The 27940-nt window shown below is 45.3% G+C and overlaps 1 protein-coding gene across 3 annotated transcripts in view; it reads left to right on the top strand.

The window, feature by feature from the left end:
- LOC144505540 (uncharacterized) overlaps positions 1-10462 on the top strand; it is a 37232-nt gene extending 26770 nt beyond the window's left edge. For all 3 annotated transcript variants that reach the window (XM_078231667.1, XM_078231666.1, XM_078231669.1), the window contains one exon: positions 6893-10462. In XM_078231667.1, coding sequence (XP_078087793.1) covers positions 6893-9912 — 3020 coding nt within the window. In that variant the 3' untranslated portion in view covers positions 9913-10462. The remainder of the gene's footprint in view (positions 1-6892) is intronic.
- Positions 10463-27940: the final 17478 nt, after the last annotated feature.

Raw genomic sequence — 27940 nt, 5'->3', positions numbered from 1 at the left:
TACCCTCATCCACCTATTTGGTCACCTTCTCAAAGAACTCAAAAAGGTTTGTGAGGCACGAACTACCCTTCACAAAACCGTGTTGACTATCCCTAATCAAATTATTCCTTTCCAGACGATTATAAATCCAGTCTCTTATAGTCCTTTCCAAAACTTTGCCCACAACAGAAGTAAGGCTCACTGGTCTATAATTACCAGGGTTGTCTCTATTCCCCTTCTTGAACAAGGGGACAATATTTGCTATCCGCCAGTCTTCTGGCACTATTCCTGTAGACAATGATGACATAAAGATCAAAGCCAAAGGCTCTGCAATCTCCTCCCTAGCCTCCCAGAGAATCCTAGGATAAATCCCATCCGGCCCTTTTTCCTGTGTGAATACTGACGAAAAATATTCATTTAGCGCCTCTCCTATCTCTTCAGGCACCACGCACAACTTCCCACTACTTCCATGACTGGCCCTAATCTTACCCGAGTCATTCTTTTATTCCTGACATACCTATAGAAAGCTTTAGGGTTTTACTTGATCCTACCTGCCAAACACTTCTCATGTCCTCTCCTGGCTCTTCCTCGCTCTCTGTTTAGGTCCTTCCTGGCAAACCTGTAATTCTCAGGAACTCTAACTGAACCTTCATGTCTCATCTTTACATAAGTCTCCTTCTTCCTCTTCGCAAGAGATTCAACTTCTTTAGTTAACCATGGTTCCCTCGCTCGACCACTTCCTCTCTGCCTGACTGGTACATCTTATCAAGGACACGCAGCAGCTGTTCCTTGAACAATCTCCATATTTCAATTGTGCCCATCCCCTGCAGTTTCCTTCCCCATCCTATGCATCCTAAATCTTGCCTATTCGTATCATAATTTGCTTTCCCCCAGCTATAACTCTTGCCCTGCAGTATAAAGTCCCCCATGACAACTACCCTGCTACTTTCGCTCCTATCCAGAATCATCTTTGCAATCCTTCCCTCTACATCTCTCTCTCCCTATTCGTATCCTCGCTCGCATGTGGCACGGGTAACAAACTAGAGATAGCAACGCTGTTTGTTCTAGCTCTAAACTTCCACGCTAACTCCCTGAATTTCTGCTTACATCCCCATCCCTTTTCCGACCTATGTCTTGGGTGCCTATGTGGACCATGACTTGGGGCTGGTCCCCCTCCCCCTTAAGGATACCGAAAACATGATCTGAGACATCACTAACCCTGGAAGAACGGATATGTCAGGAGATACTGGATAGGTGCAGGAAAAATAGGGTTGTTGTAGTGGGAGACTTCAATTTCCCTGGTATAGACTGGAAATCGCTGCGAGCTGGGACTCTGAATGGGGAGGAATTTGTAAAATGCGTACAGGAAGGTTCTTTGGAACAATATGGAGATAGCCCGACCAGAGAGGGGGCTATACTGGACCTAATACTGGGGAATGAGCCCGGTCAGGTCCTCAAAGTTTCAGTAGGGGAACATGTGGCAAATAGTGACCACAATTCTGTTAGCTTTAGGATAGCGATGGAAAAGAATGAGTGGTGTCCCAAGGGTAAGGTGTTGGATTGGCTAACTTTAGTGGGATTAGGCAGAAATTGGCAGCTGTTGATTGAGAGAGGCTGTTTGAGAGTAAATTCATAACTGGCACATAGGAGTCTTTTAAGGAACAGTTGTTAGGGCTGCAGGACAGGCATGTGCCTGTAAAAACGAAGGATAGGAAGGGTAGGATTCGAGAACCGTGGATAACCAGGGAAATTGAAGAACTGGTCAAAAAGAAAAGAGAGGCGTACATCAGGTCCAGGCAGCTAAAAACGGAGGGAGCTCTAGAGGATTACAAAGAAAGTAGGAAATAACTCATACGAGCAATTAGAAGGGCAAAAAGGGGTCATGAAATGTCCTTGGCAGAGAGGACTACGGAGAATCCCAAGGCATTTTATTCATACGTTAGGAACAAAAGGGTTGTCAGGGAAAAAATCGGACCTCTCAGGGACAAAAGTGGGGAATTATGCCTCGAGCCCAAAGAAGTAGGGGAGATCCTAAATGAATACTTTGCGTCGGTATTCACAAAGGAGAGGGATGTGTTGACTGGGAGTGTCCCGGAAGGGAGTGTTGAACCGTTAGAGAAAATCTCCATTACAAGGGAGGAAGTGTTAGGTTTGTTAGAGAATTTAAAGACTGACAAATCCCCTGATGGAATCTATCCAAGGCTGCTCAGGGAGACGAGAGATGAAATCGCTGGGCCTCTGACACAAATCTTTGTCTCGTCACTGGACACAGGTGAGGTCCCAGAGGATTGAAGGATAGCTAATGTTGTCCCGTTATTTAAGAATGGTAGGAAGGATAACCCGGGTAATTATAGGCCGGTGAGCTTGACGTCCATGGTCGGGAAGTTGTTGGAGAGGATTCTTAGAGACAGGATGTATGCGCATTTAGAAAGGAATAAACTCATTAACGATAGTCAGCATGGTTTTGTGAGAGTGACGTCATGCCTCACTAACCTGGTGGAGTTTTTTGAAGTTACTAGAATGGTTGACGAGGGAAGGGCCGTGGATGTCGTCTATATTGACTTTAGTAAAGCGTTTGATATGGTAGGTTGGTGCAAAAGGTTGGATCTCATGGGATAAAGGGGGAGGTGGTTAGATGGCTGGAGAACTGGCTTGGTCACAGAAGACAGAGGGTGGTAGCGGAAGGGTCTTTTTCCAGCTAGAGGTCTGTGACTAGTGGTGTTCCGCAGGGCTCTGTATTGGGACCTCTGCTGTTTGTGATTTATATAAACGACCTGGAAGAAAGTGTAACTGGGGTGATCAGTAAAGTTTGCGAATGACACGAAATTGGGTGGACTTGCAGATAGTGAGGAACATTGTCAGAGGCTACAGATGGATATAGATAGGCTGGAAATTTGGGAAAAGAAATGGCAGATGGAGTTCAATCCAAATGAATGCGAAGTGATGCATTTTTGTAGAGCTCATGTAGGGGGGAGATAAATAATAAATGGCATAACCATAAAGGGTATAGATATGCAGACGGACCTGTGTGTGCAAGTCCACAGATCCTTGAAGGTGACATCACAGGTGGAGAAGGTCGTGAATAAGGCATATGACATGCTTGCCTTTATAGGACGGGGCATAGAGTATAAAAGCTGGGGTCTGATGTTACATATGTATAGAACGTTGGTTCGGCCGCATTTGGAATACTGCATCCAGTTCTGGTCGCCACACTACCAGAAGGACGTGGAGGCTTCAGAGAGAGTGCAGAGGAGGTTTACCAGGATGCTGCCTGGTATGGAGGGGCTTAGTTATGAGGAGAGATTGGGTAAACTTGGGTTGTTCTCACTGGAAAAACGGAGGACGAGGGGAGACCTAATAGAGGTGTATAGAATTATGAAAGGCATAGAATGGGTGAATGGTGTGAAGCTTTTTCCCAGATCGGTGGTGACGTTCACGAGGGGTCATAGGTTCAAGGTGAGGGGGGGGGGGGGAGGTTTAACACGGATATCAGAAGGACATATTTTTCACAGAGGATGGTGGGGGTGCTGGAATGCGCTGCCAGGCAAGGTAGTGGAGGCGGGCACACTGGGAACATTTAAGACTTATCTAGATAGCCACATGAACGGAGTGGGAATGGAGGGATACAAAAGAGTGGTCTAGTTTGGACCAGGGAGCGTCGCGCGCTTGGATGGACGAAGGGCCTGTTCCTGTGCTGTATTGTTCTTTGATCTTCTGTGCTTTGTTCTGGCACCTGGAAGGCAACACACCAACCACGAGTCTCTCTCATTCCCACAGAATCTCCTATCTGTCCCCGCAACTATGGAGTCCCCAATGAATAATGCTCTACTCCTCTCCCCCCCACCACCTTCCCTTCTGAGCAACAAGGACAGACTCTGTGCCAGAGCCCTCTACCCATGGCTTACCCCTGATAAGTCGTCCCTGCAACAGCATCCAAAACGGTATACTTGTTATACAGAGGAATAGCCAAAGGGGATCACTGCGCTGACTGCTTCTTACCCCTTCTAATATTCAGCCACGTCTCTTCATTTCTCGGAGTAACGACCTCCTTGTAGCTTTTAACTATAAGTGTCTCTGCCTCCCGAATGATCCTGAGTTCATTCAGTTCCAGCTCCAGATCCCTAACACGGTCTTCAAGGAGCTGGAATTGGGTGCACTTCCTGCAGGTGTACTCAGCTGGGACACTAATGGTGTCTCTCACCTCAACCATCCCACAGGAGGAACATTGCTCTGCCTACACTGACATCCCTGCTAACTTCCCTGGCTAAGAATCGAAAGAGAAAAAAAAAGCTTACGGTCTCTCACTCGAAATCCATTTTTTAGGTTAGATGAGGGGGGTGGGGGAGGGGGGGAGACATTTCACGTATAATCTCTCGGGTTTCCTCCCCGTTCAAATTTATTGGGCAAAAACCTTCCCAGGCCTCTCCGAGGCCCACTTCCGGTTTCCTGTTTCCTGCTGCTCGGAAGCAAAACTCTGAAAAAGTGAGTTCAAAATCAAAGTCTCTTCCCTTCCAGCTCTCTTCAAAAGAATCGCTCCCCTCTCTGCTTGCTCCGGTGGAACAATGAGGTCGAAACCTCGAAGGTAAGTACCTTTTCCGGTTTCCTGTTTCCTGCTGCTCAGAAAAAAAACTATGGTTTGTCCTTGTTCTGTAAACTTTCAAATTTTCCTTTATAAAAACCTACTCTTATTCTACCCTTTAGTTTATAATTCTCTATAGTGCCCATGGCATTATTTGCAAGGTCGTTGTTCCTAGCATGGTTTGGATGAAGGTCGACATCACTGGATAGATTCCTCAGTCAGCAATATTTGTGCCAGTGCCCTCTGAATCAAAATCTATTTCTCGCAAAACAAGGGCTGGGACGTGGGTCACATTCCCTAATCCTATGGCAATTTGCGTTTGGCTTAGGTTGTATTTCAGAGATTTTATCTGAATGATTGTGATTTCTAATTTATTGCCTAGCTGCTCACATTCCATCAGCAGGACGCCTTGATTAGTTATACCTAGGTTATTGGTGCTCACATGGACCCCAAAAACTGGATCATTCCTTTCACATCCCAGTTTCGTCTCCAGCCTTTAACGCTGACACCGGGCAAACACGGACAACTCATTTGTTCTTGCGGAGAATAATATCAGTCCGCCTAATTACACTCCTATGCCCGAACACAGTTACATTTAGTTTTACGTCCATACTTGAATAGAGCCCTGCCAATGGTGCTGTGGTCAGTTTGCTTCTCCTTCCAGGTCCTTCTCTCATCCCGTAAACTGCAAGAAATCCAATTATCTTCAACAATTTCAAGGCCTGGGGATTATCGATTTCTAACTTTTGAATTTAGATACATGATTCTCTGAAGCCACAGTCTCCAGTGCTACAGAATAGAGTAATATGATTTACGTTACATAAGGCTTGTAACTGCTCCAGGAACGAAGTATTTCGGTAGCTTTGCCATTGCGTGATGCATCGCAGTGTCTACTATTTGTTCTGCATTCCATCAGTTCTGAGTTAATTTCCATTAACTATAAAATTATATAGCACGGAATGTTATAGCACTCTCTGAATCTGCAAGCTGTGGGTGCAATGCATCACCTGCCTGCCATCTTTGTTATGTTTCACTTAACTAATTATGTTCTTATTTTAGAAATTTCACTCAAGGATTTTCCATAATAATATTGTGGCGTTTCACTCGACATGTCATATATTTAATATAATGCTTTAACCACTCCAGCACCAGTTTGGAATAATGCCTAAGGTTTCAGAGAATAAAAATATAAATCTCACTAAGCCACTAACTTCTCACCGAATTAATGTCTCTGGGTTTTAGCTGTTGCATCTAATTTGCTTTCGCTCCATCTCTTGGGTCGCTCTTAATTTGCGAAATGTCATGACAGACTCCATCCCCTGCATCTCCTGCATCACTTAGCAAATTTCCAGAGTTACACACTTGTTGCACAAATTATTAAACAGTCACGTTAGTGCAATTTACTTTGTGCAACTGCTGCACCTCCTGTATTTCTAATCACTTAAATTCCATTAAACTGAGTCAATCACTGCTCTCTGTGATCCTAATTCTTACTAACTGCCTAATTGATTAACTGCAACTGACTCCAGCATTGCGCCTATTGATTGCTCACCAAGATTTGAAAAAAAAACTGCAATTAACTGTTAAACATAATTTTAATGCGAAATGCAAACTTTACTCAATTTTAGAAATAAATCAATCTTAACGCTCCTTCACTTACCAATCCCCATGTTAAGCACTTCGTTCCTCTGCAGTATTTCTCGAGCTTCTACCTTTATAAGTCTTCCTTTATGTGTCCGCTTACCCATCTGCTCTTACCCATCGAATAGCAGACATTTCAATCCTGTTCACTGGGGAGATAATTCTATTTAGTGTCATGACTTGTTAGCTATAGCTGTTTCTCGCATTGAACATGTTTATCATTTAGGAAGACTTAAATAAACTTAAAAAAAATATCAGTTACAATCATCCAGGAAATGATGGTAATATCCTCAAGAATGAAAAATTGCACTCCCTCAATAATTTCACCCCAAGTGCAGCACTTCTGACTATTGACATCAGCCAGTTCAGATCATCCAAGTACTATTCCCTGACATTTTAATCATCCAGTGTACATCCTCTCAACATGGCAACACAATGCCATTGTGGTCTGACAGTGTAAATCTTTGCCAGTAGTGACCCGTAGGACGTGCATTACACCCTCAACACTGCTCCTCTAATAGTTCGGCAATCCCTCAGAATGAGCCTTCTTTCAATACACAATTATCTCAATGTCGTCTGTCGGTTAGTGTCGTACTCACTCAGTACAATTAATTCAATAGTACAGCCGTCCATTAGTTATGCTCTTTAGCCAGTGTTACATTTCTATTGTTATCTTCTCTTCTATTGTTTCAGGCGTCACCTTGTGGGATTTGGATGAACTCCTGAAGAACCTCGACATTCAGCCAAAACCTAACACAAACTTTAACATAATTTGTTCAGACGCCATGGATGAAAAAGCGTCCTATTTAGATGTAGAAGCCTCACTGAAGGCCAGTTTTCTCGGGGGGCTGGTGGAGGTGAGCGGCTCTGCCAAATATCTGAATGATAGCAAGAAATCGAAGCAGCAAGCTCGAGTCACCCTCAACTATCGAGCGACAACTCGTTTCGAGCAGCTAACCATGAGTCAACTGGGACCCAATAATATCACTTATCCGTATGTTTTTGACCAGGGCTCAGCAACTCACGTTGTTACAGCCGTGATGTACGGCGCACAGGCGTTCTTCGTTTTCGACCGAGAATATTATTCTAGCGACAATAAGCAGGAAATTGAAGGCAGTCTGGAGGTGATGATTAAAAAGATCCCACTCGTTAGCATCGAGGGAAAGGGTTCTTTGAAACTATCGGATAATGAAAGGAAAATTGTCGAGAAGTTCAGTTGTACATTTCATGGGGATTTTCTACTCAACAGTAATCCGGTGAGCTATGAAGATGCTTTCCGCGTTTACACAACACTCCCAAAATTATTGGGCGAAAACGGGGAGAACGCTGTGCCCCTCAGAGTATGGTTGTATCCTCTTAAGATGCTAGATTCAAAAGCTGCCCAGCTAGTGCGGGAGATCAGTATTGGCCTGGTCAATCGTTCGCAGCTACTTCTGGACCAGCTCCATGACACAGAAATAAGATGCAATGATCTAATTAAGAGCACAGCCGCCAAAGAATTCCCCGAGTTAGAGACAAAAATTCAAGCTTTCAAGGCAATGTGTATGGAATACAAAATAGTATTTCAGAAAGCTCTGGGAACAATTCTGCCATCCATCCGTGGAACAGGACAAGAGGAAAGCAGTCTGGCCGATCTATTGCAAAAGAAAGAGCGATCTCCGTTCAGCAACCATTCACTGACGACTTGGATTGGGAAGAGAGAGAAGGAGATTATCACAGTGAGCGCATATTTGGCTATGTTGCAAGGAGTGGACATTCTGACAAGGAGACAGTTGGACAGTTTCTTGGTGAATCCAATGGTTGAAAACGTTGTTTGTTTCACCTTCACTTCACTGTGTGATAAAGATACATATCTACAGGTATTGGGCAATTACCTGAACGCATCACCAACTTCAAAGGAGCCAGGTCACACATCGCAAGATGACACATGTCAACCGAATGAGGATTGGTTCGATGTCATTTCAGTCTCCCAACAAATGAGAAAACTGGCGAGACTGTTCCTGAAATTCACCAAATCCAACATATCTAATGGGGGAAATTTGCACGCTGAGAGCTGCAAGATCGCAGTCGTTTCAATAGATGATAAAAGTTGCACTGGAGCATCAATTTTCCTGTATGAACAGGGAATATTGGTAAATAAGGCGTTTAAACCACAGGAGTCTGAGATTCCACAGATTATAGGGACAAGCGATTCCACTGTCACGCTACATCTCAAGGCTCCTGTAGGTAATACTGAACCAGTGCTAATGTTTAGGGTAGAATACAGGTGTGAACAAGATGAGGATTGGTCTGTGGAGAGCACGGCGGATTGTAGTGAGACCTTTACAGTGTCTGGTTTGCAACCATACCGTCAGTACCAGTTCAGGTCGGCCTATATTTATAAGGCATGGGTAGGTTTGCTCAGCGATCCCACTGCCTCTATCCTGACTCTTCCTGCTGCTTCGCCGACTGAGGTTTCCGTATCCAATGTTCAACCAACATCACTAACCATGACCTGGGCCCCTCCAGTACGGGTTGGTGATGGCGTGAACATTGACTGTTACTTAATCAAATATCAGAAACAGAATTGTCAGCAGGACAAATGGTCGGAGCAAAGAACCGAAGGTCCGGTTTGTGCATGTACATTGGGCAACCTTGACGCTGACATTTCCTACAGGGTCCAGGTGTCCGCTCTTTGCGGAGAAGCTGGCATCGGTACTTCAAGTCAGGAGAAGGTGATTGTAACCTGCAGAGAGAGGGTCCCAACTCAATTGGTAGAACGTGTACGCAAAATGAGCAAGCTGATAAATGCTGGGTGTCCAGAAGTCTACCAGCTTCCCTTGATAGAGGAAATGGAGGAAGAGTATTATCTCCCTCTCCGTCCACCCGGCCCGATGCCAGATGTGTACCCTCTGTGGAACAATGGGATTATTAATCTGATCGAGTCACCGAAGTTGAAATGCTGGAGAAAGTTTATCTTTGGAGAAGACAAGGGCCCGGCCAATTCTCGGACCATCATTGTCATTGGGAAAGAGGAATCAGGGAAATATGACTTGATCAATGGACTGATCAATTACATCCTGGGTGTGGAGTGGACTGATCAGATCAGGTTCAAAGTAGCTGGCAGTTCTGAGGATCAGAGTGCAGGGAGCAAGAATGATTGTTCAATTATTCAATATGAAATCAATCACCAAGAGGGTTTCCGAATTCCATATTCTCTCACCATTGTGGAATTTAATGAAGATTTACTGTTCTACTTCGATCTATTTTTCGCGCATCACACCAGTATTAAACAATGTAATTGTCTGTGTGTAACGACAACATCGTCAGCAGTTTCTTTGCTGGAGAATGTGAACCTCAATTATATTAAACCCTATTTTGAGGATAGCACAATCATTCCCCAGGTCATGGTCACGTCGTGTGATGGTCAAACACCAGCTATACTTGAGGCACTTCAAAACTCAGAAATTCAGTTCCCCAGAGATGGAGCGGGTGTTCCCATTCACTTCAAATTTAACTTTTCAAGCTTATTCTGTGCTAGCTCCTTTTCTGGTAATCAAGGGGAGGGGAGTGGATTGGAGAGGAACCAGCCGGGTCCCAGACAGAGTGGGAAGTCTGCGACAGCTGACAATGAGGTTGGAAATGGTGCATGGCATGAAAAACTGAATAGTCTCCTGTGGAATATGACAAACGACAGCCTCAAACGATTCCTGGTGGAATTTAATGCACCATAGGCATTGAGTGAATATAGCTGGAACATGGTTACAGCTGCTGCTAAAGGTGTTCAATTATGGGAATACGTTAGTTGACTATACTGATATTTTGTTCAACATAAGAGATTTAGGTGTAATGGATCAATGTGTTATGCCAATCAGGATAAGTAATGAGACTGGCCCAGTAAAGAGAGAGACAGTAGCGTCGTGACGTAGTCACTGCACTTGTAATCCAGAGACCCAGGACAAGATCCAGGGTTTCAATCTCACCACGACAGATGGTGGAATTTGACTCCAATAACTACTCCTGCATTAAAAGTCTAATGTTGACCATAAAACTATTGCCGATTGTTTTAAGAACCCATTTGGTTCACTACTTAATTTTAGGGATTAATTGTCTTCCTTACGTGGTCTGGCCTTCATGTGACTCCAGATGCACAGCAGTGTGATTGGTTCTCAAATGCACTCCGGAATGGAGGGTCATTAGGAATAGGTAATAAATGCTGGCCCAGCCAGCGACCCTCATATCCCATACAATGAATTAAACAAAAATAAAATATATTGTTTGCTATTAAGGTGTAAATTAGTCATGATTTAAATGAATTATGCAACCCGTAAAATGAAATTGGATGAATTCAGGACGCCGAATTACCTGCCCATCTTGTAAAGCAAAGAAGAAGGACTGAATAGCCTTCTTCCGTTTTTGTTTAGCACGTTTTAGGAAATAATTACCTCCTGCTGTCGCGTGAAACTGAATGGATGGTGATATGGCTGCCCGCCCGTTCCTTTCTGTCAGTCAAGCGGTTGAATGGCTTACTTGCTCTTCCAAGGAACCGTCCTCTGTGGTTCATGTCCCTGTGCATCATGATCAAGGGCTAAATGGTTTTCCAGAAATGATTTTGTGTAGTCCCTTCAAGTTCTTAATCGGGATATGTTTAAGCAAATTGTGTGTTTTAACTCACTCTCAGAGTATTATGCACTAGAATACAAAATGTCCATAAAAGTTATTAATTATCACACACACGTATCCCGAATGTTTCCAAGGCAAATCCTCATTCACTCATCTCACATGCCAGTCACACACACACAAAGATTAGACACCAATGAAGTTAAAACTGTAATTACAAAAATAAAAATTGTGACTCAGGTTCTGTATAAATGCAGGCCTGATGACTTCTTAGCTGAGGTGATACTTCAGTCCTAGTGTAGGTCTTTTAGAAACGAAGGCTCTCACGAATCTTCAAAGATCCTTCAATACGAAGAGCCTAAAAGTTGGATCTCTGTATACTTGAAAGCTGGAACAATGAGAACATTTCGTCTGTATTTGTAGGCTTTCAGCGACAATGGTTCAACTGCTGCAGGTGTTTCTTTTCGTTCAGATGTGTTTTGCACACATGATTTGCTTTATTCAGTTTGCTTCATACTGCCGTTCCTGATTATTATTTTGGAATATATGACTACAGGGTTAACACTCTGGCTGCAGATCAGCACAATAAAATATCAGTTGACAAAGTTATATCAGTTTTATCTTAGCCCCCAATTTTATATCAGTCAGAAGTCTCACACCACCAGTTTAAATCCAACAGGTTTATTTGGAATCAAGAGCTTTCAAAGCCCTGCTCCTTCATCACCTGATCACATATCTTTCAAGCACTGAATTATTATTCCAAGATGGTAAAACATCATAGGTGGGTATGAACTCCTTTATTCGGACCCAGGCTGAACAAAACTTTTGCCACACCATCAAATACTCTCCACAGTTCAATTATCTGCTGTCTCATGTTAAATTCCGGAGATATTAATACATTTTGAGGCCATTTCCAGAAAGTATAATCTTACGGTCCACAATATGCAATCAACTCATGTTTGTACTGAGCACGACATGCTTTCCCCACTGGAAATATATATTTGAAAACATATTTTCTTGATTATCCTGTTAAACAGGAAAAAAAAACATACATGCATGCTGTGCACACCTTCTGACCTTCATATAGCAATCTACTATTTTTCGAGTTTCTGCGGCTGGTTGCAAACTGAGGCAAGCGTACGTTCTGGCTAACAATTCAGCCAAAACATTTTTATTTCCTGTAATGTGTGCAATATTTTCAAGAGGCTGTAAGATTAAGGTTATTGAAACAATCTAGCATTGTTAACTTGAAATTTCTCAAGAAAGTTCAACTTGTTACCGTGCTTGAAATTTAGGTCCTCTCCATGGCCATTGCAAGCATCGACTCTGAAATTCCGGAGAAATAATAAAAGTCCTAATGGCCTGATGGTTAGGTGGATTGGCCGTGCTAAATTGTCCCTTAGTGACAAAATATGTGTAGATTAGGTTGGGTAGGCATGGTAAATATGCAGAGTGACGGGATAAGCCATGGAAGTGCAGCTGGGTAATATAATGATTGAACAAGAACAAAGAACAATACAGCACAGGAACAGGCCCTTCGGCCCTCCAAGCCTGCGCCGCTCCCCGGTCCAGGATTGAATCCTGAATCAAGGATCCCCGCCCAATTTTCCAGCCTATCTACATCCTAATATCCTATCCACCGAGCTGTCCCTCACAGCCACGATGTTTTGTTCATCACAACCTATTAACTCACCCCCACCCCCCCCCCCCATTCCATCACGGTAGCACAGTGGTTAGCACTGCTGCTTCACAGCTCCAGGGACCTGGGTTCGATTCCCGGCTTGGGTCACTGTCTGTGTGGAGTTTGCACATTCTCCTCGTGTCTGCGTGGGTTTCCTCCGGGTGCTCCGGTTTCCTCCCACAGTCCAAAGATGTGCGGGTTAGGTTGATTGGCCGTGCTAAAATTGCCCCTTAGTGTCTTGAGATGGGTAGGTTAGAGGGATTAGCGGGTAAATATGTAGGGATATGGGGGTAGGGCCTGGGTGGGATTGTGGTCGGTGTAGACTCGATGGGCCGAATGGCTTCTTTCTACACTGTAGGGTTTCTATGATTTCTATGATTTCTATGTGATCTCCAGGGAGAGGCGAAAACTCAGAGTGAAAACCCCAGGGCCAATATGGGGGAAAAAAATCTGGGAAATTCCACTCCGACCCCCTGAGGCGATCGAAACGAGTCCAGGAGATCACACTGGCCCTGATCAGAAAATGCTTCCCAACCCTATTCATTTCCACTTCTGCTTTACGAACGCCATCTGAATTCCCTGCCCCCGAAACAGGTTCCCAACTATCCGCAGTCTCGCTCTGGACTGGCACCAGCAAGATGATCATAGAATGAAGCCTTGAAACGAGAAACAAAGAACAATTAGCCCGCGTCGCTCCTTGGTCCAAACTAGACCACTCTTTTGTATTCCTCCATTCCCACTCCGTTCATATAGCTGTCTAGATAAGTCTTAAACGTTCCCAGTGTGTCCGCCTCCACCACCTTGCCCGGCAACACATTCCAGGCCCCCACGACCCTCTGTGTAAAATATGTCCTTCTGATATCTGTGTTAAACCTCCCCCCCTTCACCTTGAACCTATGACCCCTCGTGAACGTCACCACCGACCCGGGGAAAAGCTTCCCACCGTTCACCCTATCTATGCCTTTCATAATTTTATACACCTCTATTAAGTCTCCCCTCATCCTCCGTCTTTCCAAGGAGAACAACCCCAGTTTCCCCAATCTCTCCTCATAACCAAACCCCTCCATACCAGGCAACATCCTGGTAAACCTCCTCTGTACTCTCTCCAAAGCCTCCACGTCCTTCTGGTAGTGTGGCGACCAGAACTGGATGCAGTATTCCAAATGCGGCCGAACCAACGTTCTATACATCTGCAACATCAGACCCCAACTTTTATACTCTATGCCCCGTCCTATAAAGGCAAGCATGCCACATGCCTTCTTCACCACCTTCTCCACCTGTGACGTCACCTTCAAAGATCTGTGGACTTGCACACCCAGGTCCCTCTGCGTCTCTACACCCTTTATGGTTCTGCCATTTATCGTGTAGCTCCTCCCTACATTATTCCCACCAAAATGCATCACTTCGCATTTATCAGGATTGAACTCCATCTGCCATTTCTTTGCCCAAATTTCCAGCCTATCCATATCCTTCTGTAGCCTCTGACAATGTTCCTCACTATCTGCAAGTCCTGCCAGTTATGTGTCGTCCGCAAACTTACTGATCACCCCAGTTACTCCTTCTTCCAGATCATTTATATAAATCACAAACAGCAGAGGTCCCAATACAGAGCCCTGCGGAACACCACTAGTCACAGGCCTCCAGCCGGAAAAAGACCCTTCCACTACCACCCTCTGTCTTCTATAACCAAGCCAGTTCTCCATGATTTGATTTGATTTGATTTGATTTATTATTGCTACATCAATTAGTATACAGAAAAACGTGATTTTGTCGCGCACTAAACAGACAAAGTATACCATACATAGAGAAGGAAAGGAGAGAATGAAGAGTGCATTGGTGCAGGCATAGCTAGGTTGTCGAGAAAGTTCCACTAAATGCGAGGTAGGTCCATGCCACGGCATGCTGGCATAGTGGTTATGAAAAGTAACCAGAGATATTCAGGATATAATGAGAAGGAAAAGAGAAGTTTTTAATAAGTATGAAGAGTAAGTCTGTGGAGGCAATAGTGGAGCACGGAAAGTGCAGGATGGAGCTTAAGAAATCAATTTGGCGGCATGGTGGCACAGTTGTTAGCACTGCTACCTCTCAGCGCCAGGGTCCCAGTTTCAATCCCGCCTTGGGTCACTATCTGTGTGGAGATTGCACATTCAGCATAGTTTTGTCAGAGGGAGGACATGCATAACAGATTTAACTGACTTTTTGAGCATGCAACCAAGTGTGTGGGTGAGGGTAGTGCAGTTCATGTAACTTTCATGGATTTCAGCAAGTCTTTGGCAAAGTCTCATATGCAAGACTTATTAAGAAGGCAACTGCATATGGGACACAGGGTGATATGATAAGGTGGATTCATAATTGGCTTAGCGGTAGACAACAGGCGGTGATAACAGATGGCTGCTTTAGTGACTGGATGTGGAGATGCCGGCGTTGAACTGGGGTAAACACAGTAAGAAGTCTTACAACACCAGGTTAAAGTCCAACAAGTTTATTTGGTAGCAAAAGCCACTCCCTTTCGCAACAGCCTGTTCCGAAGTTAGTGACTGGAGACAGTGACGAGTGGCGTACCACAGGGATCAGTGCTGGTCCACCTATTGTTGGTCATTTATATAATTGACGTGGACGATTATGTTGGGGGATAGGGTCAGTAAATTTGCGACTACACAAAGATTGTTCGGGTGGTTAACAGTGAGTTTGATTATCTTGAGTTGCATGAAGATATAGTAGAGATGTTAAAATGTGTGGATAAGTTTCAGATGGAATTTAATCCAGAAAAGTGTGAGGCGATGCATTTTGGAAGGAGTAATTTGACAAGGAAGTTTCCCATGAAAGGTCTGACACTAGGAAGTTCTGAAGAACAAAGGGAAATTGGAGTGTTTGTCCATTGATTTCTGAAGGTGGAAAGGCAGGTTAACAGCGTGGTGAAAAATGCTGACGGCACACTCGCCTATATCAATAGGGTTATAGATTACAAAAGCAGAGATGTCATGATGGAGTTTAATTGAACTTTGGTGAGGCGACAGCTGGAGTACTGTGTGCAGTTCTAGTCACCACATTATAGGTAGGACGTGAACGTACTGGGAGGGATGCAGAGGACACTCACCAGGATGTTGCCTGGGATGGAACATTTAATTTATAAAGAGCAGTTGGATAGGTTTGAGTTATTTTCTATGGAGACTGAGGGGCGACCTGATTGATGTGTTCAAGATTATGAGGGGCATGGACAGGGTGGATAGGGGTCAGCTGTCCCTGTTATTTATAGGGTCAGATACGGGTGGAGGCAAGTTAAAAGTGAGTGTTGGGAGGTCTGCGGGGATTAAACGAAAAACGTGTCTACCCATAGGGTGGTGACGCTCTGGAATGCACTGCCTGGGAGGCTGGTCGAGGCGAATGCCTCACATCTTTTAAAAAATAAGTACATGAGTAATTGGCACGCTTTCATAATCAAGGCAATGGACCAAGTTCTGGCAAGTGGGATTAGGTGGGCAGATCAGCGCATTTCATACGTTGGTGCAGATTCGATGGGCCGAAGGGCCTCTTCTGCACTGGAATATGCTGTGATTCTGTGACTAGAATAGGTACAATACAAAGTGACAAGTTTAACGTAGTTGCCTGGAATATGCTCAAAACAATTGTCTGTAGCTGCAGTTGAAGATAGGGCGTGGAAAGATGGGAGGGCGAGAGGACGGACGGAGAGGGAGGGTAGAGTGGGAGCTCATGGTGTGAGGGGAGAGAGATAAGGGAGAGAGAGAGCAGAGAGCGCGAGAGGAGAGAGGGTGGGAGAGGATGGAGAAAGCAGATAGAGGGAAGGGAAAGAGAGAGGATGAGATGCAGCAGAGCGAGGGAGGGCAGGGGACGGGAGAGAGGGCGGAGAGGGTGAGATGGAGGGTAGAATTTACAGGGGCAGAGGTACCGGAGAGAGAGAGAGTGGAGATGGAGGAGAGAGAAAGAGTGAGGCAAGTAAGGGAGTGGAGAGATGGAGGGTGGAATCCGACCACGGTAGAATTTGAAGCTGTGTCGCTAGATGATTCAGCAAGTGATGAGACAACTACATCACCACCTCCACAGTGTATCAATCAATAATTAGCTATACAACACAAAAGTGATTTCCACTGCAATTTGTGATAGTACGTCTTTCCAAGTCCAGATCACGAATGTAAAAGATGAATAAAGTGGTACGAACCCTGATGCTTGTGGATCAGAATACTGGCACTTTTGGATCTTAAAATATAGAGGGATAGTGAATTGAACAGATTGCATCAGAGGTGGTGTTCAACTCATTCGGATCCAGAATTAATTTATGGCTATGCTCTGGAACCGATTTTGATTGGGATGCCAATCACTTTTATGTCATCAATGGTAGATCAATGGTGGACCAATAGGAGCAGCAGCAAATCCCCTATCAATGACTATAGGACGCCAGCGCGCAAGTGTTGGAACGGTGTGTACTCTGAGCATGCTCAATGTCAGCCATGTTGAAAAGCTGGAGGACAGCGGACGGTTTGGGAAGGGGATTGTGAACACAGTGCAGGGATAGAAACGACGGAGGTCTTGGGAACTTTACAAGCTTATGGTGTAAGTCTGAGGACCCAAATACGAGGCCACAGCTCTTGCATTTACCCCGCGGTGAAATAACCCGGAGAGCGAGCTCATAGAAATTGTAGACACCCTACAGCACAGAAAGAGGCCATTCAGCCCATCGAGTCTGCACCGACCACAATCCCACCCATATCCTGCCCCTATATCCCAACATATTTACCCACTAATCCCTCTAACCTACACATCTCAGGACACTAAGGGCAATTTTAGCATGCACAATCAACCTAACCCGCACATCTTTGGACTGTGGGAGGAAACCGGAGCACCCGGAGGAAACCCACGCAGACACGAGGAGAACGTGCAAACTCCACACAGACAGTGACCCAAGCCGGGAATCGAACCCAGGTCCCTGGAGCTGTGAAGCAACAGTGCTAACCACCGTGCTACCGTGCCGCCCAGCTCACTAGTTGCAATCTTGTATGTGGGAACCAGGGAGGCACATAGTTTGGGGGAGAACGTGCAACGTCCACGCAGTCCAAAGATATGCGGGTTAGGTTGATTGGTCATGCAAAATTACCCTTTCTGGTCCCGGGATTTGCAGGTTAGAAGGACTAGTCGGGTAAATGTGTGGGGTTGTGGGGATAGGGCTGTGGGTGGGATTGTTGTCGGTGCAGACTCGATACGCCGAATGCGTTCTTCTGTATTGTAAGGTTTCTACTCTTCTTTGTATGATTGTCGCCTAGGTCAGAATTGAGCTCGGGTTCCTGGCGCTGTAAGGCAGCGGCGTGCCACGTGCCGTTCCTATTTTCATTATTATCTATATATTGACGCTCAGGAGACTTAGGAAATTTGGCATGTCCGCTACAGCTCTCAGCAACTTCTACACATGCACCATTTAAAGCATTCTTTCTGTTTGCATCACAGCTTGGTATGGCTCCTGCTCTGTCAAAGTCTACAAGAACCTACAAAGGTGAATGAAGCCCAGTCCACCACTCAAACCAGCCTCCTATAAGCTGACACTGACTACACTTCCTGCTGCGTCGGAAAAGCAGCTAACATAATTCAGAACCCCACGCAACTCGGACATACACTCTTCCACCTTCTTTCATCGGAAAAAAAGTCTGACATGATTTACCAACTGACTCAAAAGCAGCTTCTTTCCTGCTGCCATCAGACTTTTGAATTGACCTACTTCGCATTAAGTTGATCTTTCTCTCCACTCTCGCTCTGACTGTAATAATACATTCTGCACTCTGTCTATTCCTTCCCGATGTACGGAATGGTTTGTCTGGATAGCGCGCAAGCAACAATACTTCTCACCGTATACTAATACATGCGATAACAATAAATCCAACCAAATGCTGAACATTGATGCAGACAGCTGGTTTACATATTGGAGCATGAGACTTTCGCCCTTTGAGCCTTGGCTTTTTTCAAAGTATGAGTTGCAGGCATGTCCTTGGCAGAGATGAACCAGAGGGCAAAACCCCAGGTTAAAGGGACGATCGTTTAAAACAGAGATGAGGAGGAATTTCTTCAGCCAAAGAGTGGTGAATCTATGAAACTCATTGCCACAGAAGGCTGTGGAGGCCAGTCATTGTCTTCAAGACAGAGATAGATAGGTTCTTGATTAATAGGGTAATCAGAGGTTATGGGGAAAAGGCAGGAGAATGGGGATGAGAAAAGTATCAGTCGTGATTGAATGGCGGAACAGATTTGAATGGCCCAGTGGCCTAATTCTGCTGCTATGGTCGTGCGGTCTACTGACTTCTGACCAACTGATTTCTGGTTCACTCTGCTCTGAGCGTGTTTACATAATGTCTTGCGCCTTCAGGCACCTTTAGAAAAGACTGAATAAGATATACTTTCGGAGAGTCCGTGCAGGTTGCATGGGTCGAATGACCTCCTTCTGCACTGCAAGAATTTTAAGATGACTGAATGGATCCCTTCACACAGATAGAGCAGGGAAATTGGCTCTCCACGTTGTGAATACTTTAATGTGACTGAGGGTGGAAAGATGCCTGTAACTTTTTCCACAGTATGAGGCTTCTCCTCGGTGTAAATTTGCTTGTGCGACGTGAGGCTGGCTGACTGAATGAGTTCCTCCCCACACACCGAGTCTCTCCCCAATGGGAACTTGCTGATGTGAACTGAGCTTCGCTAAAAGCCTGAACCTTGTCCCAAAGGCAGTGCAGCTGAAGGTCTTCTCCTCAGTGTGAATTCGCTGATGTATCATGAAGCAGAATGACTTTCCCTTCCCAAATACAGAACAGACAAATGGTGGCTCCACAGTGTGTCTTCTTCGATGAACTGCCAGCAGATGTTCATAATTGAGTCTTTTTACCATAGTTCTCGCATTTCCACTTCCTCTCACCTGTGTGACTGTGTCACTACGGGTTTTCATCAGAGATGGATGGTTTAATTCTTTACCACAATCCTCACATTTCCACGGTTTCTCTCAATTGTGAATAAGTCGATAGATATGCAGCAAGAGTCGATAAATGTATCCATTCCCAGGTTCTTCACATTGCCAGAGTTTCACCATTGTTCCAGTGGTCTTGTGTCTCTCCAGATTGGGCAATCAATTGAAGCCACATCCACACACAGAACATGCGTAAGTTTTCTCTCCGCTGTGAATAGTGCTACTTTTTTCATGCAGTGTAAAGCTCTTTCCACAGACAGTCAATGGAAAGCTCTCACTCGGGAGTGTGTATCAGGGTTTTTCCAATCACAACGATGTTTGCAACATTCTTCCACAAACAGAACAGGCAAACATTTCTTCCTCCACAATCGGACCTGATGATATTCAGACCTGAATAATCAAGTGACTCAACAATTTTGGTTTTGTTTTCAGTTTTGCACCGGAGAATCCTTCAATTTTAACACCTTGTGTAAAGTGTTCACAAAATTCATCATTGTTAGTAGTGTCTAGAAATTCAGAACAAACAATGGGTTTCATCAGGTCTGACAGCATCTGTGGAGAGAGAGAGAGTAGAGCCAACGTTTTGAATCTGAATGACCCTTCATCATAGCTGAGTTCAAAGAAAATCATGGAAGATGTATGCTATGGGAATGGGGGAGGGACTGAAATAGGACAAGCGGAATGTAAGTGAGGATGAAATCTTGTAGTCAATACTGGTCACCACATTTCAGTAAAGACATTAGAAATAGGACAGAGGACGCTTTCTGGGAGGTTTCCAAGGATGAGGAATTGTTGGAGAAGTTTGAGTTGTTGTTGAGAACATAGAAGATTAGAGGATGAACCATTAGTGGGTTTCCAGATGAAACACAGTTTGGAGCGAATAAACAGGGAGAACAATCCCTCTGTTTGTAGGTCAATAGCTAAGGATCGTGGATATTAAGTCAGTGACAAAAGATAGAGAGGACCGGATCAGAGACATCACTTATACTCAGGTATTTGAAGACAAGCATCTTACAGTACTCACATACATGCAGACACATATATAATTGACTTTGACAAAAGAAGAGAGGATCAGGAAGATGACTATCATTAATTTGGCAGATATTTGCTGTATTTATAGTACAGATTTCAAGAATAAGAACAACAATCCCTGTTGTTGACAGGTGTGTGTCACCATTCCCCATCAGGCGTGATAAGTGCACAAGGAAAGTGGTGAAACTGAACGAGAAACAAGGAAAGCATAGCTGGCAGGATTCGAACCTGTGCAGGAAGACCCCAATGGATATTTAGCCCATCACCTCGGCCGCGACTACTCTGCTCAATGAGCTCCTGTAGATCATGGCTTAAAACAATGTTTTAAAAAGTCTCAGCGTGATGTGATTTTGACTTATGTGCTGGATATAAATGTGATTGATCCCTATGTTGGTTACATGGATTTGCATTCTTTCCCCATTTCAGATTATTTTGATTTCAGGCGTAACGTTTTTTTTAGAAACAGCACAGATACACAGAAAATCCACTTGCAAATGTCATCATGTTAATTATGAATATTCATACATTCGGAACCTGATCCGATCCAAACTCGAGATCCCACAATAGCTCTATTAAAGGCTCCATGAGAAAGTAGGTTTCCGCTGAATTATGAAATACGATGTTGCAATAGAATGTGTATGGATCAGGAATTCAATCCGCTCTCCCACATGGTAGTTGTATGTCGTATTAGTGAAAGACCAATGCATAGAATTTCATTGAATTCGATATTTACCACTCTCTGCATTTTCTTTATTTATTACCAGGGCAGCACTGCACCAACAAAATGAAAACTGCAGTTAGTGTTAGATACTGAATTATTCAGAAATACTGGAAACATCCTGAGGGTTCAGAAAAAATCTGAGCAAGGGCAGTACTCTTTCAGCACCAGGAGAAAGAGAAACAGTTAGTCTATCGAGCTGCATGGCACTTGTAAGTTAAAGGACGACTTTGATCAGTGGACAGATACTTCACTCAGTGGTGTGGGAGCTGGTGACAAAGTGGAAAATATATTTAGATCAGAGTCAGAATATTCCGCATCTCAGATGTCGAAAGTCCAATCTTCAGCTGGCATATCCTTTGTTTGGTACAGATTTTTAAAATAATATTTTCATTGTTGTTTTGAAAATTTGGGCTCAGGAACTATACAGTTCACACAGACTCGGTGCCCTGGACCAGTTGCTAGCTCAGAAGACACCTAACTGACTGACATCCCTGCAACTGTGGCTATTCCTTGTCCGTCATCCATAGTCTATCCACAGCGACAAGCTGCATGCTTCTTCGACACTGAAACCGAAGCAGTAAATCCATACTTTGGCCTGTAACTTCTGGTCCTAATGTCGTCTTATGCCTTGTGTGCACCGCAAATCCTCAACGCAACAAGGCGGAAGTTGTGCTGTACCAGCACGGGCACGGAAAGCGTGCTTTTCAAAAACCTCCGACGCAAGTCCTGACGGCTCAGCGCTGAATATACTTTACGGAGAGATTTCCAACTATGTTTGTCTGCCCGGATGTGATGGGAGTTTTAACGTGGAAAAGATACTCCTTTTTATCTGATCGAGCATGAATCAGCGACCAGAGAAGCCGGAGATCTATCTCGTGTAGTTTACAGTTTGGTATATTTAAGAACATTTTAATTTAATGTATTTTAAGTGTTGTAGTTTATGTTGATCCTTACAAGCTGGGGTAGTAAAGTTAGAAAAAATTAATACATTGTATTTTAAGTTCTGTTGTGTAACGATGTAGGGCGGCACGGTAGCACAGTGGTTAGCACTGCTGTTTCACAGCTCTAGGGTCCCGGGTTCGATTCCTGGCTCGGGTCACTGTCTGTGTGGAGTTTGCACATTCTCCTCGTGTCTGCGTGGGTTTCGTCCGGGTGCTCCGGTTTCCTCCCACAGTCCAAAGATGTGTGGGTTAGGTTGATTGGCCAGGTTAAAAAATGTCCCTGAGATGTGTAGTTAGAGGGATTAGCGGGTAAATATGTGGGGGTAGGGCTGGGTGGGATTGTGGTCGGTGCAGACTCGATGGGCCGAATGGCCTCCTTCGGCACTGTAGGGTTTCTATGATCCGGTACAAGCCTCAGTAGCGAAAAAAATCATTTAGCATATGTTAATTCTTACAAATCTGAGTAATTACTTCAAATGCTTTCGGAACATTTAATGCCTTAGTTGACGTATACAGGTGTCCTGTAGGTTGATGTAAACTAGCTCACTGTCAGGTATTTAGAATCCTGAGCAAACCGTAAATCTTGAGTCATGTCCTACGAGCATTCGAGCCTCACGCTATTAGCATGGTTTATAAAAATCACTGATGTTCTTTTGCAACGTCGGCATAGATTCAATGATAAAAGTGACAGTAATTGTTTAAGGCGAGAGACAGGGGGAATGCGATGCAGAGAGAGCTCTCCTCTGCATCTAAACCCATACTGCATCTTTCCTGCGAGTGTTTGATTGAGAGACGGTAAATCCCCGCCCCCGCCCCCCCGTCCCCGTCCCCGCCCCCCCGTCCCCGTCCCCGTCCCCCGCCCGTCCCCGTCCCCGCCCCCCCAAACGTCCACCCCGTCTCCCCTCGCGTCCACGTCCCCGTCCCCCCCCCGTCCACCCCCTGTCCCCCCCCCCGTTCCCCCCCGTCCCATCCCCCTCCCGTCCCCGTCCACCCCCCCCCCCCCGTCGCCGTCCCCCCGTCCCCCCGTCCCCCCCGCGTCTCATCCGCCTCCGTCCGCGTCGCCCCTCCCGTCCCCATCCCCCCCGTCCCCCCATCGTCCCCCCGCACCCGCCCCCGCCCCCCCCGCCCGCCCCGCTCCCGCCCCCCCCGCCCCCCCCCGCCCGCCCCGCCCCCGCCCCGCCCCCGCCCCCCCCACCCGCCCCGCCCGCCGCGCCCCGCCCCCGGCCCGCCCGCCCGCCCGCCAGCCCCCGCCACCGCCCCTCCCGTCCCTCCCTCCCCCCTCGTCCCTCCCTCGTCCCTCCCTCCTCCCTCGTCCCTCACTCCCTACCCCTCCCTCCCCCTCCCTCCTCCCTCCCTTCCCCCTCCCTCCTCCCTCCCCGTCCCCCCTCCCCCCTCCCCCTTCGTCCCTCCCCCTCCCTGCCCCCTCCCTCCCTCCCCCCTCCCCCATCCCTCGTCCCTCCCTCTCCCCCTCCCCCCCTCCCTCGTCCCTCCCTCTCCCCTCCCCCCTCCCCCCTCCCCCCTTCGTCCCTCCCTCCCTCCCTCCCTCGTTCGTCCCTCCCTCCCTCCCTCCCTCGTCCCTCCCTCCCTCCCTCCCTCCCTCCATCGGCATTCCCTCCCTCCCTCCCTCGTCAGTCTCTCCCTCCCTCCCTCGTCAGTCCCTCCCTCCCTCCCTCCCTCGTCAGTCCCTCCCTCCCTCCCTCGTCAGTCCCTCCCTCCCTCCCTCGTCAGTCCCTCCCTCCCTCCCTCGTCAGTCCCTCCCTCCCTCCCTCGTCAGTCCCTCCCTCCCTCGTCACACACTATTTAGTTCACTGTTTAGTTTAAAGCCCGATTTACAGCATTGGTTATACGAATCGTCGGGATTCTGGTCACAGCATGACTCAGATGAACACTGTCCCATCGGAACAGTATTACTGGTCCCAATGTCTCATGAAGTCAAACCCATTCCTCCCACACCAATCTTTGAGCCACGCATTTACCTCCTTAATCCGATTGACCCTGTGCCATTCAGCTGGTGGCTGAGGTAATAATCCAGAGATTATTACCTTTTTGGTTCTGCTTTTATTAAATTTAGCTTCTGGCTGTTCATACTCCCTTAGCAGAACCTCCGTTCCTGATCTAACTATGTTGTTGGTACGTACGTGGACGCCAACAACTGGATCTTTACCCTCCCATTCCAAGTTCCTCTGCAGCCCAGATGTGATATCCCGAACGTGAGCACCGGTCAGGCAACACAACCTTCAGGATTTTCAATCGTGGTCGCAGAGAACACTGTCAATGCCCCTATCTATACTATCCCAAATTCCGACTACATTTCCTTTTTCTCCCCCCACTTGAACGGCTTCCTGTACCACCGTGCCGTGGTCAGTTTGCTCATCCTCCCTGCAGTACCCGTTCCCATCCACACCGCGAGCAAGAATCTCAAACCTTTTGGACAAATTCAGGGACTGAGGCTCCTGCAACCCTACCTCCTGGATCCATCTACATGCCTCACTCGCAGCCACACCCTCCTGTCCCTGACCGCTTGCCAAATTCAAGGTATTTACTCTCAGGGATGTGACTGCCTCCTGTCCAGGTAGCTGTCGCACTGCCTGATATGTTGCAGCGTCCGAAACTCAGAATTCACCTCATCCACTCTGTGCTGGAGTTCCTCAAGCAACCAACACTTACTACAGACGTGCTCACTGGGAACCACAATGGGATCCACCAGATCCATCATGCATGAACAAATCTGACCCTCCAACTCTATTTTATTTAATTAGTTTTTAAAATTGGTTTTTATTTTATTTGTTTGTTTTTGTTTTAGATCTCCTGTTACCTCAGTCTCAACGCAACTTCTAACCAGTAATTTAAATGGATTTTCAAATGTAGCACAGCTCTCTGTTAGCCAATCAATTCACAGCCCTCCTGTGATGACGTTTTTTTATTTTTTTTCAGTCCGAACTCACTATCAGTTTCAGAGAATCAACAGTAGCACTCAGTTAATAATCAGCGCTCCCCTTTGTAGCCTCTGCTGCCTGTTTTACCAAAATCCCAGTTTCCACCCAACTTCAAAAGCACTCCTCACAGCCAGGCAGCACTCCCCGCGCAGTTCAGGCAGCATTGTGAGGCGTTACTTTTATAGACCCAACTGACAAAGCCCTGGAACTGGTTTGAACTAGTTTCCAATTAACCTGCCAAGTTCACTTAAGACCTGACTCAGCTGATGCCTGTTGCAGGAATGCACTAAAGTACATAATTTAACTTCCCAAAAAAGAACTAATTTAGCTAACACTGAAAGCAAGTTTAATGACTACTTACCTCCTTATAACGTATCACGTGAACTTGCTGTCTCCACCCAACTCCATTCGTGAACCAGTAGCTAAAAGTAAACATGCAGGTGCAGTAGGCGGCAAAGAAGGCAAATGGCATATTCGTCTTCATAGAGAAAGGATTCGAATGCAGGAGCAGGGATGCTTTACTGCAACGGTACAGGAACTTCCTGAGACCACACCTGTAATACTGTGTGCAGTTTTGAACTACTTAAAAGAGGCAGAATGTTGTTGCTATGAACGAATGCAGAGAAGGTTTACAGCCTGTTTCTCGGGATGGTGGGACTGTTGTATGAGACGACATTGAGTCGCTTGGGATTATATTTGCACGTATTTAGATGAATGGGGAAGAATCTCATGGAAACATATAAAGTTCGAAAAGCACTAGAGAGGGTGGATACACGAAGGTCGTTCCCGACGTTGCGGTTGTCCAGAACCAGCATTCATGGTCTAAGGAAACGGAGATAGCCCTTTTGGACTGAGTTGAGGAAATAATCCTTCACCCAGAGAATAATAACACTGTGGCTACGACTTTAAGCTGCTTAGGCCAGCATTTTATATGTTTTCAAGAAGCAGTTTGATATAGCTCTTGGGCCGAAGCAAGTGCAAGGTAATTGGGGGAGGGGTGTGGGCGGGGGGAGGGGCGGAGGGAGAATGGCGTGGCAGGCAGTGTCAGGCTACTGAGTAGGACGATCAGCCGTAATCATAATGAATGGTGGAGCAGGCTGAAAGAGACGAATGACCAGAAGCTGTTTTCTATGACTCCACTAGTACAATTTTCATTAGATGGAGAACTGTGTGTAGTTCTGATCCCCACATTAGGTGAATGATATCATTGCACTACAAAGGGTGCAGAGGAGATTCACCAGGATGCTGTCTGCGCCACAGCATTGCAAGTATGCAGAGAGGCTGGTTAGATTATGGTTGTTTACCTTGAGCAGATAATTTGGTGGGGGCAGTGACTGATTTGTACATAATTATAAGGGAAATAGATTAATTTGATAGGTACAAACATTTACGGTTAGTAGAGGTGTCCATAAGCAGGGGGATATTAGTTTAAGGCAGGGCAGTAGATTTGGAGGACATTTTAGAAAATAAATCTTTTCACCTAGAGTGCTTTAGGAATGCAGAGCTCATTGCTTTAAAGGATGGCAGAGGCGCGAACTCTCACAACATATAAGAAGCGTTTAGATGAGCACTTGAAATGTGATAACATACAAGGCTACGGAGCAAGCAATCGAAATGGAATTAGAACATATAGGTACTTGATTTACATTTCAGATGCGATGTGCAAAAGGGCATTTTTCTGTGCTCTAAAAGCTTTAAAGCTAATTGGGTTGCATCTGCTGGAAGCATAACTTGCATGTGCTTGTTCACCTTCCCTTATACCAACAGTTCCTCACTTTGTGAATAATGAAAGGAGTGGACCACGCGCATCAATAAGTGTGGACAAGGTCAAATGTGCGCTTTCTCTTTGATTTACACAGCATATTTTTAAAGTCGACTAATCTTTCATTTATTTTTTGGTTTTACGTGAGAATTTTATACCTGTTTGAATAGGGTTAGTTGGAAAATAAGGCAAAGGGTTGGATCTGTAATCAGAGGTGTCTCCAGTGGAAATTCTCCCGATGGAATTTGTTGCCTGGTCGAACTTGATGGCTAGTTGTTCAAAATAAAAGAAATGGAAATCTACTCCAATTTTGAGGGAAATTGTGACCAAAGTTGTTGCTGCATCTACTGAGTATATTACCCGCAAAATCTGACATCCGTTTTTATTATAGCCACTGTTCAAACTGTGATTTCTAGTTTTATTCACCACAATTTACCTGTTAATTCTGATTGAATTTATATTGATTATGGTGGGATTATAAAGTGAAATTAATTTTACGAAGAGTGAAATGATGCCAATCACCCTGCTTCCCCCCACGGCCCTGCTCTGTGCCAATTGGAGATATATAGTGAATTTATTTGTTTAGTTTTATCGAATTCATGGAGATGATAACACATAAAGAAGGAACAGAGAGTTCTATACTCAGGGTTAGAGATTACACGAAGTTGGGAGTTGAAGTATGTTTCGCAAATTAGAGGAAATTATACAGGAACATCAATAGAAGAGGGAAATAAATGGCAAATAGAGTTGAATGTGGTAAATTGTAATTGTGTCCAGTTTAGATTGGAGAACGATTAATTGATTATATTCTCAGTGGTGACAGATTAGAAAATGTGAAGGAACAAAGTAATTTCTGTCCCATTTACAGAAATCACGAAAACCAGGAATATACCAAGATTGATGTTGTTTCCGCCATCCCAAATTGCTTTTTTAATAATTTTACTTTGGTTTGCATACAACATTAACCAATTATAACAAAGTGGAGCTCTGTATAGTAGATTGAAAAAAAGTTTTTTGAAATAAAATATGTACTTAACTTTAAGAAAGTAATCATTTACAACTTAACGTGGATGATGAATCTATAGACACATATCCCTCATAAACACATTTGATA

Source organism: Mustelus asterias, chromosome 16 (assembly GCF_964213995.1).
Source record: "Mustelus asterias chromosome 16, sMusAst1.hap1.1, whole genome shotgun sequence".
Classification (NCBI taxonomy): Eukaryota; Metazoa; Chordata; class Chondrichthyes; order Carcharhiniformes; family Triakidae; genus Mustelus; species Mustelus asterias.
The sequence above is the reverse complement of the archived record's forward strand: the minus strand, read 5'-3'. Positions and strand labels throughout refer to the sequence as shown.